This window comes from Prenolepis imparis, unplaced genomic scaffold (genome assembly GCF_030444845.1).
Source record: "Prenolepis imparis isolate NDT839.2.m4 unplaced genomic scaffold, iyPreImpa1.0 SCAF_2, whole genome shotgun sequence".
Classification (NCBI taxonomy): Eukaryota; Metazoa; Arthropoda; class Insecta; order Hymenoptera; family Formicidae; genus Prenolepis; species Prenolepis imparis.
Genome location: NW_028141160.1, coordinates 4,252,923 through 4,268,275, shown reverse-complemented (window position 1 = coordinate 4,268,275; position 15,353 = coordinate 4,252,923). Strand labels below are relative to the sequence as shown.

The 15,353-nt window shown below is 32.0% G+C and overlaps 1 protein-coding gene and 1 pseudogene across 2 annotated transcripts; both read left to right on the top strand.

Moving 5' to 3' along the window:
• Positions 1-2,091: 2,091 nt before the first annotated feature.
• Positions 2,092-13,644, top strand: LOC145932845 (L-threonine 3-dehydrogenase, mitochondrial-like; annotated as a pseudogene). The gene is made up of 5 exons (XR_014424791.1): positions 2,092-2,476; positions 5,299-5,339; positions 5,933-6,196; positions 8,937-9,182; positions 13,598-13,644. The product of XR_014424791.1 is annotated as an L-threonine 3-dehydrogenase, mitochondrial-like (transcript).
• LOC145946366 (uncharacterized) lies at positions 2,784-5,128 on the top strand. Its single transcript, XM_083056003.1, has 2 exons — positions 2,784-4,727; positions 5,078-5,128. Exon 1 carries the CDS (start codon positions 3,003-3,005, stop codon positions 4,719-4,721), a length of 1,719 nt encoding a protein of 572 aa, XP_082912129.1. The 5' UTR covers positions 2,784-3,002; the 3' UTR covers positions 4,722-4,727; positions 5,078-5,128.
• Positions 13,645-15,353: the final 1,709 nt, after the last annotated feature.

The following is a 15,353-nucleotide window of genomic DNA, read 5'->3' as shown; positions in this document are numbered from 1 at the left end:
GCGGGGTCGAGCGCGTGGCTTCGGTACACGCGGTTTTGTTTTTGTGTCCTCTCTCGTTCGTTTGAGAGAGAGCGTTCGAGATATCGAACGCGCGTTTCTTGATATGCGCGTTTCGTACGTTCGTAATCGCGTAAGACGTGTGATTTAGCGCGATTTTGACCAATGGATAGTAGGGTGTCCCAGGAATGGTTACCGGTGACGGGAACTCCCGTCCAAGGCAGGGAACTCCCTACCTCGAGATCTTGTCCGGTACCAAGGGGTCACGCGGGAGAGCGGTTCCGAAAACCGAAAAACCTCGGTAGAGAACGATCCCTTCGGTCGTTCGCTCGTAAATGTGTCGAGAGAGGATCTCGTTGTGTGGCGGTGGTGGGAACACCCCCCGGAGGCTGGGTACACCCAACCCCGTAAATTGCCGTTAACGAGTGTTCTGGACTTGGATTCGTTTCTAGGAGTTATACCAGCGCTAGAGCGGATCGGAGAACGGAGTGAGTCTTTCTTGTCTGGAGCCGTTCTTTTTATACGGTTTCTTCGGTGAACTCCGTTCGTTCTCGGTATCGTTCGGGATCGGCGCGTGGTAATAAGCGCGGAACGTTGTTGTAATAATACATACTTAATATATGATGTTAGTTGGCCGGGTAACGGGGGGTATCGTTACAATTTAATTTAATTTAATTTATATATAACTTAAGAAATATATTTTTTTTTTTTTTTAGCCAGCGACTTTTCGGACCTATATTTTTCTCGCCTATTTTTCCGTTGTAAGTTCGAGGTTAATTGATAATTAATCAATGGAACTCAGTAATCTCAAACCAAGAGATACTGTTCCGAAAAATTAAAAAATTAATTTTCGCGCTTGGCTCTATTGGCCGACTTCTAAAACATCATATTTATTTATTTATTATTTATTAATTTAATTTCTTAAGAATTTATATCCTGCATATCTATAAAAGATGAACAATATATTGTTATAAAAATTCCTTTCAATCTTCTTTTCATTTTTCCTGTCAACCTTCGTATCTTGATATTCATATAGCATTTACGCATGATTTTTTTTTGTAATATTCTGGCGTTTGGTTTTCTAGATGTGAAACTTATGGCAATAACCGGTTTAGAGACTCGTACGAGGAAAAGATTGTCTCGTTATTGGTTCGTATTGCCAAGCCTCCATCAATTAAATGCAAACAAACGCCATAGACAAGTAAATGACGTAAACGATATTCTGAATTTAAATTTCAACTCGATTTCTCAACAAAAAACTAGCAGTACTTGACAACAGATATTTAATTGAACTAATAGATATGTTACTTTATTAATAAAAATATATGTTATCTGCTAATTTATGTTAATTTATCAATATGACACGATAAAATTCTTATATTATCGATCGTGTTCAAATGGAAAGTAATATAAGAAATCATGATTTATTAAATTATACATTAAAAAGTATATTTAATAGAGAAATCTATTTTTATTAAATGCCATTATCTCATTCTTTCATAAACATGATTTTGATGAAGTAATCGAACAATAAAATCATGTTTGCAAAATTTATGTTCGATATATTAAAGAAACTAAAACTAAAAAGTAAATGAAGAAATATCATAAAAAATGTAATAAATAGTCGGTAAAAATAAATCAAATTAGTGTCGCGTGTAAATAAATCTTTATAGATAAGTAGAAATATTTATATCGTTTTAAAGCAAGCTTTTTAAAAATGACGATAAAAATAAATTTCACAGAATAAGTAATAATAAACACATGTTTAATTAATAAAATAGCAGCGTTTTTCACGATTAAAGTATAAATAAAAAAAACTCGATTTTTTTCCTATAAATAAATAAATTATTGTAGTGCGTAATCTGATGAGGAGGATGATGATGTAGTTTGTTGCAGATGAGAAGAGTTCGAATCTCTCTATAATGCAAGTGAAAAAGCTATCTAGAGTTGCATAAGATCGATATTACACACATGCATGCTTAAAATTAAGAAAACAAGATTAAATGTAGCACTTAAAATTCTTCTGTAGTGCACAGGTATAATACAAACGTCGAGATCACGCAGCATCCGTTCTAACTGGTTTTGAAAACGGGCCGTGATATAATGTGATATTATTGCTCAAGACTCTACCAGTTGTTTATCAACCACCAACGAAGGAGGATTAAATCCTTCTGCTCTTTACAAAACTTTCTAAAAACATATTCGCTCTTGATACACTTTGTAATACTCTGTGAATGACATCTTTTTATATAATATCTTTCCTCAAATAAAAATTTGTCGTGGAAAATAATTAATAAAAGATACAATCTTAATTGCAAGATCTGTTATCTTTTGAAAATCGTGCTGTATCATTTTATAAGATAATGTTGTGCAAAAGTATTATTCGAGTCTCGTATTCTTTTGCGAAAAGCATTCGCAGAAGTTTCCACGTGTCCGGCAATCTTAATCACGAAGAAACCGATGGAGCCAAGTGCATTAAGGGGGGAACCTCGTGTAAAATTTTTTTTTTTGGCATTTTTTTTTATGGCTTGAAAAATTCATATACCATCTGAAGAATATATTTCCAAAGTTTCAAAACCTAAATCAAATCCAAAAGGTCCCTAAGAAGTCATTAAAGTGATGCGCTCTAATGGTATTTTGGCGATTTGCCGTTATTAATAATATGCGGGTCTCGAATGCGCAATTAATGTCCGGAGGTGAAATAAATCAATAACGTCCGAGTTAAAATTAACGTGGTCTTTAATCGTGAATAAGATGTACAAGTTGAATAAAATGTACACGTCTTATTTCTTTAAGCCGAATAATGAGAGTCATCGCCCTCTCGTCCTCTGCCGCTCTCTGTCTTATTTTTCTCGATCTCGAATATTCTATTTTCTTTTCGGCTATGTTTTTGTCTATCATAAATTATCTATAACCTTGCCCGTTGTTTATTATTGGCTTTGTTATTTTAATTCAACGGTCACTAATTCTTTAATTATCGCTTCTGTTTTATATTATTTGCAAAAATGATGCGTAAAGTTATAAAGGATGATCCAAATCGTCGTCCTAACCGGTCTCGTCGTCGGCGATTTAAAGGCAATCAGTTTTCGAATGTATCGAACGTGGAAGTCGATGAGGAGATGAGCAAGGAAACTAGTGCGTCTGCAAAGAAGTTGAAGGCGTCAGTGGAAGATGTTATTGTAAACCCTAGTATGTGTTATAAAATTATTGAATTTATCAGCGTTTTTTCTGCTCTCGCTGATTTACTTGTCTGTAAAGTGTGCAAGCAAAAAGTGAAATTTGGACAATCTGGCGAAAGAGGTCTTGGTTTTAAAATTTCAGTGCAGTGTAGATGCGGAACTTCCCTCATCCAATCAGGACCGTTTATTCACAACGCTTTTGAAATAAATAGACGTGTTGTTTTTGCCATGCGTTTACTCGGTGTCGCTCGAGAAGGTATAAATATTTTTTGTGGTATTATGGACTTAGGCAGTGGATTATCTATACAAGCTTACGATCTTATTATAAAGCATGTACATTCGTCTGTCAAAAAAATTTTTGCTTTGAGTTGCAAAAATGCAGTAGAAGAGGAGAAAAGTAATAATGAGAAGAATGAAAAGCCGTTACTAAATTTCACGGTAAGCGGTGACGGATCGTGGAAAAAGCGCGGGTTCTCTTCTCTCTATGGCGTGACGACTCTTATCGCTCACTATTCGGGTAAAGTGATTGATTTAATCGTAAAAAGCAGCTACTGTCAAGCATGTACCTATTTTCGGCACCACGCTGACGATGATCAGAGTGCAGAGCATCTAGAAAATTGTGCCATAACTCATAAAGGATCTGCAGGTAAAATGGAGGTCGAAGCTGTCCTTGAAATGTTTCGTCGTTCTGAGAAATATTATGGTGTACGTTATACTAATTACGTCGGAGATGGTGACGCAAAAACTTTTAAGGCTATTCTAGATGCTAAGCCGTATGAAGATGTTGAAGTGATAAAAAGTGAATGCGTAGGTCACGTGGAAAAGAGGATGGGGAGCCGCCTTAGAAATATTAAAAAAACCGCTAAGCTTGGTGGAAAAGGAAAGCTTACCGATGCTTTAATTAAAAAATTGACAAAATATTATGGTCTAGCCATTCGTAGGAATGCACACTCAAAAGAAAATATGAAAAAGGAAATAATGGCCACTTATTACCATCTATCTTCGACGGATAAACAGCCGCAGCATCACTTTTGTCCTACTGGCGCCGACTCGTGGTGTGCATACAACGTTGCAAAAGCCACAAATGTTGCCTATCAACATCCAAAACCACTGCACAAAGATGTACAAAAGCACATTTTGCCGATTTACGAAGATTTGTCTCGGGATGACTTGTTGGAACGGTGTGTGGGTGGCTTTACACAGAATGCAAACAAATCTTTCAATGCAACTGTGTGGCATTTGGCTCCGAAGCATTTGAACTGCGGTTTAAAAATAATCGAAATTGCTGCTTACTTGGCCGGAGGTATGTTCAACGACGGATATATGTTTGTATTGAGAGTTATGAACAATCTAGAACTGGAAATTGGCCCAGAGTGCAAAAAATTTGCTGACACTTATGATAAGAATCGAATAAAGAGACAAGATCGACGATCACAAGAAGCGACAAAAGAGGCCAGGACTGCTCGAAAAGAGAAAAATGCAGCACAATTAGATGTTTTTCTAGAAGAGGAAGGATTACTTTACGGCCCTGGCATCGCAGATTAAGCCTAGGTAAATATAAGTCACTCTAAACTTAACTTTTTGGTAGCGAAAACTTTAAACGCGTTTTTCTCAAAACGCTTTTTTTTTCGCGCCGGACAATATAACTCAAAAAGTTAATGGCCGATTAACTTGAAATTTTGTATAGATATTTGTGTATGTATTGTATACTTCATGAACCTAAAAATATATTAAAATTGTTATAATAAATATTGTTTTTAACAATTTGTTTAAAAAAAAAAAATTATATATATTTTTTTTTGTTTTCAATTTTTCATTTTTTTGTTTTTTTTGCTAAATTTAGGTTCATGAAGTACAAAATAATTTATTTTAATGAAAAAAATTTAATTCGTTGATTTCAGACAATTACAAAGACCTGAGCGTTGTCCGGCGCAAACTCGAGAAGCCAACTTCAAGCAGCTGTAGCGCCGCCATTTTGTTTTTTTTTTACAACAAAAAAATTTTTTCTTGTAGATTTAAACTTAAATATTACAATGTATTTTATTTGAATTCAATAAATACTCCAACTTTTTTGTAATAAAATCTTTAAAAAAGTGCTGTTTACACGAGGTTCCCCCCTTAACACAAATAAGACAGTTAAACCGCCGAGGATACTGATAACAGGTAAGCACGATGCAAATTAAATAATATATACGTGCTTTCGATTAATTAATCTAACAATTAATCTATCAAATTTACATAATTTGACAAATTTCTCTAATTGATACTATGATTGAACGATCAAATGCACGCGATTATATTCGTATCTTTATTTTATCATGCATGAAGAAAGTAACAGATATTATTTAGTGAAGTTTATGGCACGATATGATTAAATAATATACATATACTTGCTTTTGATTAATTAATTTATCAGTAAATTTACATAATTCGACAAATTTCTCTAATTGATGTTATGATTGCGAACGATAAAATACACGCGAATATATTCGCATTTTTTATTTTACCATGCATTAAGAAAGTATAAGAGATATTATTGAACGAAGTTTATGGCATTAATTAATTGATTCATTATTGGATATAATTTGTCCAAGTAAAAAAGTATTTCATAAATCAAATTATATGCTTTCTTCTTCATAACTTGAGATTTTATCGAAAAGTGTAGTCTACAGGGACAAAATAATATCACACTCTATTTGTTTTTAAAATAAAAAAAAATGCAAAATCCTTTATCAAGGGAATACAATTTTTCACAGGGGGTCTCGGACAATTAGGGACGGAATGCGCAAAGTTGCTTCGTCGGAATTATGGTAATGAGAGTGTCATATTGACGGACATTATCAAGCCTACGGAGGAGAGTCTGGAGAACGGACCCTTTATTTTTGCGGATATCCTCGACTTCAAGGGTCTGCAAAAAATCGTCGTCGACTACAGGATCGACTGGCTCATCCACTTCAGCGCTCTTCTTAGCGCTGTCGGCGAACAAAACGTACCTCTAGCCGTCAGAGTTAATATCGAAGGTGAGATGAGCTAAATGATCATCTATCTGTATGTCTAGACGAGCAGCAGAAGCTTCGAAACTCGAAGTTTAGTAGTGCTTGAAATAAAAATATTTTAGAAATAAATTTAAGACACAGGTTTGTGCACAAAAATCTGTATCCTCGGTATTTGATTATTAATTAAATAGAGGATGTAATTATGTTTTTTCACTCCATTTAATAGAAGACGTGAATTTTCCTCGTACGCGTGAAATAACTTTCTGCGCACTGCGTCCGAGTGAAATGGAATGTTGTGCCGACGAGTGAATTTTGTCATTACGGTAATAATTCTAATACGAAGGGAAGAAAGTTCTCCGGGAGAGAAAGCGAGGAGACGAGCAGTAGTCGAAACGTGATAGATGGTATCGCGTATTCCTTTGCGACTCGTAGATATACCTGAAGCAAAAAAAATCGACTCTTTTATAATCAATATAAAATCATTACAATTATATACCGGGTGTTAAATTTCAAACGTAACAGGTGGAATATCTCGTAAACAATGCATTTTAGAAAAAAATGTTACCTACAAAAGTTGTAGGGTTTCGAGGGGGACATAACATAGTAATATTCATATGACCTTGGGCGGCGTCTCCAAGATCAAGTGGAGGTAAGAATAAATTTTTTAAATGGAAACCTATATTTTTTATTATAACATCTTTTTCTACTAATTAACTTGAACAACTTTTATCTGAAGCATTTTTTTATTTACCTAATATTTTTTAAGATATTCAAGAAAAACTTGGTAATTCTTTCAACATGTTTTTCTATGTAAAAATTCTGTCTTTTTTATTTAAAGATTTATTAATAAAGCATTTTTTCTTTTCTGAATCTTTTCCTTCTGTCATTTGACTTTCAAGCAGATGTATTGTAATCGATCAGAAAAAACACATAACAGATAGACTGAGCACTCAGTGTGTTTACATTTTTTGTTGTATCGTCAGCGCCAATCCACGGACTTTCATATTTACGGAAGAAGGTGGGAATGTGTAACTTTTTAAATCAGTTACAGTAGTGCGACTAATGTGGTCATTAGAGTAAATTGTGTTTCCATTTTCTATTCTTTTTTCACTTGCCGTTATGGTGCGTTATACTGATGTGGAATATCGTGACATGCTTTTAATTTATGGTGAATGTAGACGAAATGCTAGAGGAGCTGCTAGAGTTTACCGGCAAAGATACTATAATAGGCTCCATTATCCATCTCCCATGGTCTTCATTCGTGTATTTTATCGTTCAGGAGAGCACGGAACTTTTGCCGCTCATCGCAATATAAATCGGCCTCGTCCAGTTTGTAATGACAATAAACGTTTTAGCAGCAATTACTGTGAACCCTCATTACAGTACACGACAATTGTCACGGGAACTTGGAACATCCAACGTAAATGTTTGGAATATTTTGTGTCATCAACACCAACATCCATATCATATCCACTTACACCAAGCATTAACGCAGGAAGATTATAATAGAAGATTAGAATTTTGCCGATGGGCCTTACAGCGCTATGAAGAAGATGAAATGTTCTTTTCTAAAATATTGTGGAGCGATGAAGCTACATTTCATAACAGTGGCCATGTGAATCGTCATAATCTTCATTAGTGGAGCGACCAAAATCCTAGATGGTTAAGACAAATTGATCATCAACATGTATGGTCGTTGAATGTGTGGTGTGCCATTGGTGACACAATTATCGGCCCATTTTTCTTCGATAATATCGTTAACGGACGAATTTTTTTGAACTTTCTGGTTGAGGAACTACCTCCTCTTCTGGAAGATTTACCTCTAAACCTTCGACAGAACATGTGGATGCAACTTGACGGAGCACCTTGCCACTTTAGTGTAATCGTCAGACAACACATGAATGTTATTTTTCCTGACCGATGGATAGGTCGGGGAGGTCCAGTGTCTTGGCCTCCCAGATCACCTAATCTGACTTGCCTAGATTATTATTTGTGGGGTAGAATCCGGAAAATTGTTTATGTTAATCCTCCAACTACAAGAGAAAATATGATAGAACGAATACGCGAAGCGTGCGGAAGAATTTCAAGAGACGAATTACAAAGTGTGCATAATGGTTTCCAACGAAAATTACAAGCTTGCATAGATGTAAGAGGACAACATTTTGAACACTTAGATTAATGGAATTTTTTTTTTTTTAAGAAAAAGAATTTGGTTGACTTTGATACTCTTTCTAAAAATTCTTTTATTTTTAAATGTGAAGATTTATGAATAAAGTTTATTTCTTATTTGCTTCATTAATTATTTTCTTTTTTCTTTTTTGAGTCCTTTTGTTCCATTATTTGATCTTCAATATCGTAAGCTGAAGAGTTACCAAGTTTTTCTTGAATATCTTAAAAAATATAAGGTAAATAAAAAAATGCTTCAGATAAAAGTTGTTCAAGTTAATTAGTAGAAAAAGATGTTATAATAAAAAATATAGGTTTCCATTTAAAATATTTATTCTTACCTCCACTTGATCTTGGAGACGCCGCCCAAGGTCATATGAATATTACTAAGTTATGTCCCCCTCGAAACCCTACAACTTTTGTAGGAAACATTTTTTTCTAAAATACATTGTTTACGAGATATTCCACCTGTTACGTTTGAAATTTAACACCCGGTATATAAGTATGTCCTTTAAAAATATTCAAAATATCGGTATATCTGTATATATTTTTTTAATCTTTGTATTTCAAAGAATTATTTTGTCCCCTTGCGATATAGGAATGCACAACGTCATCGAGTTAGCGAAACAATACAAGCTGAGGATCTTCATACCGTCGACGATCGGCGCGTTTGGTCCAGATTCGCCGACGAATCCGACTCCAAATGTCACGGTGCAACGACCACGCACGATCTACGGGGTCAGCAAGAACTTCTGGGAGAGTATTATCATCATCGGTTCGGCCTCGACTTTCGGTGCCTTCGATTCCCCGGCGTGATCAGCTCTGATCCACGGTGGAACCACAGGTAAGAGAATGCTGCTTCTCCTTCATTTAAATAATGTAATGCTGCTTCTCCTTCATTTAAATAATGTACAAGATGTTGAAAAAAAAGATAAAATATTTTAAGGGGACTTAATATGCCAAAAACAAGTCTTAATAAAGGGTCCGCAAATAAACTTGCTTTTGATGAATTAATATTATCTAATTGATTAAATACACATAATTATATTCGCATCTTTTATTTTATCATGCATTAAGAAAGTAACAATATAAATTATCGTCCATTTTATGTGTAATCGACTTCGACGTATAAAATTAAAAAACACGAAAAAAAATTGGAATTATTTTTCAAAACATATCATCTAATCTAATTATTAAAGACAATGTTAATAAACGCGCGGCGTGAATCTTATAGATGGATGATTAAATAAATAATACGTTTTTGCACAAACATGTTTTTATTCTTTTGCCTTAGTATTAATTAACGTATGAATGTACAGTAATTATTTATGCATAAAAGATTAAAGAAAACGTTGTCGCGTCTTATACGAGTTTTTTTCTCGAACGACGTAATTACATGTTTTTACATCTGTAATATTGAAATGAGATGTTTTTCAATTAAAGCGTCGCGATGCTTTTGCGTGTTCAAGTTTTTCGAATCGCAGTAAGATAATCGTGTTCATGCTTAAGGAACGCTTAATATCGCATATAAAACAGGCTGATAACTGAAAATTGATAGAGGCTTTTACCTTCTTTAGTGAAGAACTAGAGCATTAATCGCGATTAAGTTAACTGCATGATAATGAATTGTATATGTGTATGTCTGTACGTGTATCGTTTCTCAATGACAATGCATATACTCATATAAATAATGCATCGAGTCTCGATCTCTGGTTCGTGAAATCGTTTTTTCCGTTTTCCTTAATTTCCGATGCATAAAAGATTCAGCATTCGCACATTAACGTTCGAGACAAGATAATGTAAAAACATGTTTTTATATAAAAACACATCACTTATTCGATCGTCCACCTTCTTTTCTGCTCTTTGCAAATCGATCGAAGTCTTATTTATATCTTCTCTCATCGATTATCTTTCTAAAGAAACTTCAACCGTGCGTAAAAAAAAAAAATAAAATAAAAACGTAAATTCCATTCAGAGAGAGAGAGAGAGAGAGAGAGAGAGAGAGAGAGCGACTACAAGTTTCTTTAAAAATCTTATATGAAAATCTTATATGAACCGGAATCGAATATTAATTTTTACTAATTTTTGGCTCTTCTTCGAATATTAATAATCGATTCTTTATACAGCCGCGGAGCCTATAAAATGTGCACTTATATTATGTACATTAAATTAAAAAATTTGCAAGATTGTCTGTTTGATAATACGTATTAATTAAATTATAATCGTTTCTTTAATATATGTGTAACGAAAAATAAGGTGATTTTCCTTAGAAGTGATTCGTTCATTCTGTAACCGTATAATCTTAATATATCATATTATTTGTGAAGTATGTTTCAATGCTTTTTTGATTGATAACTTTTTCGATTATAATCTTGCAACATAACGTATTATTTACATATATACAATAACATATTACAATTATATTTCCTTAAAGAGTTTGGAGAGTGGTTATTAAAATTTAAATCTTTAATTGAGATATTCTATTTAATTAGTTGATATCGTTCCATTTGTGCTCTATGCACAACTAATAAAGTTGCAATAAAGAATTTTTTTTTAACTGACGCACTATTTTCCTCATTTGGCTGTTTCTAACTCGTTGAAATTTTAATTTATGTATCACATTGAAAGCCATACTTATTTCTTAATTGATATATATTGATATATATAAAACATGTGCGGTGATTTTTCAATTAATTAGTTCTGCTTCTATTACCTGTAACAACAAATATCGAAAAAATACAATAATGTTTTGCAAATATTCTGTTAATTTTTTGTTTTTGTATAATTATTTTTAATTATGATAGTAGTTTTTTACTTTTATTTTGCTTGTAAGATTTTTCCTATATTATTTTCATTTTGACTGTTAAATTTTCAAATTTAAATGAGTAAGAAAGATATAATTACTATGATGGAGATAAGGCTCTACTATACTATGATATAATTATTCTTCTAATATTTATTAAATTATTGTAGATATATTTTTCTTTTATTTTTTTAATGACATAAATTTTTACAAATCTTAAATTGCATTAATAGTATTTTTTGTGCACCATTTATAAATATTCATAACGTTTTTTATATGTATATTATATCATAAAACTTATTTCAAATATAATATTAAAAAACTAGATATTATATATTTAGAGCTGTCCATGTTTTGCACTTTTCGGCCGATTTCCGAGGCTCACCGCCTAGCGGCCCCCACTTACGCTCGAGACCTTAGCAACGCGTGGCCCGATAACCGTAACTAAGACGCGCGGAGCTCTGTCTCAGGGACGGCGCATCTGTAACGCGATGCTGTTTCGTACCCCTTAACTAAATATTTTCAGTTTTTTAAAATCGCGATTTTTTAATTATTATTTTTTATTATTAATTATTATTTTATACTTATATTTATATATATTTATTATTAGATTATATTTAGATTTATATTTAGTTAAGGGGTACGGAACAGCATCGCGTTACAAGGCTTGTTTTCTATTCCTGCACTGATGAACTGGTGCAATAAGTTAGAATGAGACAAGTATATTTTGTCTCACTCTAACTTATTGCACCAGTGTGCACAGTTCAGCCAGTGCAGGAATAGGAAACAAGGCTACAGATGCGCCGTCCCTGAGACAGAGCTCCGCGCGTCTTACAAGGGGAGGTCGCGGTTGACTCTTCACCGATTTTGATCTCCTTTGGTATGGTGAATCTACATCGAAAAAAAGTTGCTCCGTGTTCGAGTTTTTCGTCCAATGCGCCTTGTAAAAAAATTTTTTTTTTCCCGAAGTTTAGAGAAATTGTCAGGTTCGTTACGAGGCATAAAGAAAGACACATTTTCGATCGGTGCCGCTAGTGCAGCAGCAGAGCACAAGAATAGTAATTCCGGGATCCTCCCAGGTTCAGAACTTTGGGCTGTCATAATTTTTTTTTTTTTTTTAATAACGTATTATTTATTAATTAAAAAGTAATAAGTATGTATTATTTATTATGATAAATAAATATTCGGCATATTTTTATCGTTAATTATGCATATATCTTTTTATATATTTAAAATTAATAAAATGATCGTAATATAAATAAAATATATTTATAGAGAAATATTTTTACTTTTTAAAGATTTATACATTTTTTCAAATTTTCTTTAATCTAATAATGTTAGAATACACACTTTTCATAGCTTTACAAAATTCGGATTTTCTACCTGCTGTGAACCGCTGGACAACCAGCGGTTGCATCCAGCGGTTCACAGCAGGTAGAAAATCCGAATTTTGTAAAGCTATGAAAAGTGTGTATTCTAACATTATTAGATTAAAGAAAATTTGAAAAAATGTATAAATCTTTTTAAAAAGTAAAAATATTTCTCTATAAAAATATTTTATTTATATTACGATCATTTTATTAATTTTAAATATATAAAGAGATATATGCATAATTAACGATAAAAATATGCCGAATATTTATTTATCATAATAAATAATACGTTATTAAAAAATAAAAATTAAAAAAAAAAAAGTTATGACAACCCAAAGTTCTGAACCTGGGATCCCGGGATTACTATTCTTGTGCTTTGCCGCTGCACTAGCGGCACCGAACGAAAGTGTGTCTTTCTTTAGGCCTCATAACGAACCTGACAATTTCTCTAAACTTCGGGAAAAAAAAATTTTTTTTACAAGGCGCATTGGACGAAAAGCTCGAACACGGAGCAACTTTTTTTCGATGTAGATTCACCATACCAAAGGAGATCAAAATCGGTGAAGAGTCGACCTCCCCTTGTTAGTTACGGTTATCGAGCCACGCGTTGTTAAGGTCTCGAGCGTAAGTGGGGGCCGCTAGGCGGTGAGCCTCGGAAATCGGCCGAAAAGTGCAAAACGTGGACAGCTCTGTAAAAATAAATGGAACTACTTGTGCCAAAAAAACGATAAAATAACATGTTGTTCCTTGAGCAAACAAGATTTTGCATTAATCCAAGATGCCACACATCTAAAAGAGCATCTAAGAACTGTACATACTGAGATGGATTTAAAAAATAAAAAGACTGGGAGAAAAATTTTATTAAGTGTGACCAAAAAAATTTTATGAAATGTACACTCTGTAAAAGAGATAGATCGATTTATTATAAAATATCTAATAAAATGAACAAACATTTATTAGACGACCACAACTTAAATTTTAATGATGAAGAAATTAATTAATATAAATATTTTTCAATAATGTTATTAATGTTATTACTTCTATATAGATAAACAAACAAGAGAAATTTGTTCTTTTTTACAGGAAAATTCTCCATCAACATCGAACAAAACGAAAGGGCTCACCATTAATAATAAGGCCTCAAGTATAGAAAAAGATGCAACTTTCAAAAAAGCAAATAATCAAAATATATGAAGATAAAGAAAACGATTATTGCGCAAAATTACGGTTGAGAACAAAAAAAGATTGATTGTTGTCTTTCTTTTTTTTTTAAGAAATCATTTAATTAAAATAATTTTTTAATATAACCTAACAAAGATAAAGAATTAAATATTGTACATATTAATAAATATAATGAGAAGAATTAATCTTGCAAAATTTATTCCTCAATAAAAAATTATAATTACAATAAATGGAACTACTTGTGCCAAAAACACGATAAAATAACATGTTGTTCCTTGAGCAAATAAGATTTTGCATTAATCCAAGATGCCACACATCTAAAAGAGCATCTAAGAACTGTACATACTGAGGTGGATTTAAAAAATAAAAAGATTGGGAGAAAAATTTTATTAAGTGTGACCAATAAAAAGAAGAAATTATGATATGTTGTTTTTGTTTTGCACAAAATTTAATAAATTATCACAATAAAATACAAAGATAATAATAAATAAATCTTTGAAAATTATTTTAATCTTATACCTTAATTCTTTATTTTCCTGAATTCGACAAATTTGATGTCAACACTGGCGATCAATTTATCACGTAAAAATCGGCTATAGCTTCATAATAAATCATTTAACAACTTCAAATTTTTTGTAGTTTTTTCAATCAATCAATCAATCATTTAATTTCGCTCTCTCTCGCTCTCTCTATCTTCATCTGTATCTCTATCTCTTTTTCAGGATATGGCAGTGTCAAAAAATATATCATGGAAATGGAATTATTTCTGGCAAAAAAATGATAATATAACATGTTGCTTTTTGTGCAAAGAAGAATTTGCCTTAATTCAAGATGCTACACATCTAAAAGAGCATCTTAGAATTATACATCCTGAGATGGATATAAAAAATAAAAAAACATGGGAAAAAAATTTTATTAACTCTGACGAAAAAAATTTTATTTTATTTTATACGCATTGTAAAAAAGAAATAACTCTTTATTATAAAATATCCAAAAAAATGAACGAACATTTATTCTAGTAGAGTACCACACTATAAATAGTATCGAGGAGGAAAAAAACTTATTTATTAAAAATAAAATTTCTAGAAACGAAAACAAATGGGAATGTAACAGTTGTCCCAAAATATTTAAAATTTATGACACTAAAAAATTTTTAAAACATTTGAAATGTCATAATTTAATTATGACACCAAAAGAATTAATAAGTATTAATATGTATATATATATATTTAAATAACATTAATAACTTCTTTTAATTAATAACCTTGTAGAAGTGACATTAATAATATTAAAAAATATGTATTTTAATTAGTTTATGTAAACATATATATATATATATATATATATATATATATATGTGTATATTTATATTTTTTTTTACTCAAACTAATTATTATAAATATTTTTCAATAATGTTATTAATGTTGTTACTTTTATATAGATAAATAAACAAGAGAAATTTGTTCTTTTTTACAGGAAAATTCTCCATCAAAGTTCAAGAAACCAAAAGGGCTCACGATTAATAAGACCTCAAATAAAAAAGAAGATACAACTTATAAAAAGGCAAATATTAAAATTTATGAAGAGAACAGAAACGATTATTGCTCAAAATTGAGGTCAAGAGCAAAAAAAGATTAATTGTAAATTTTCCTTTTTT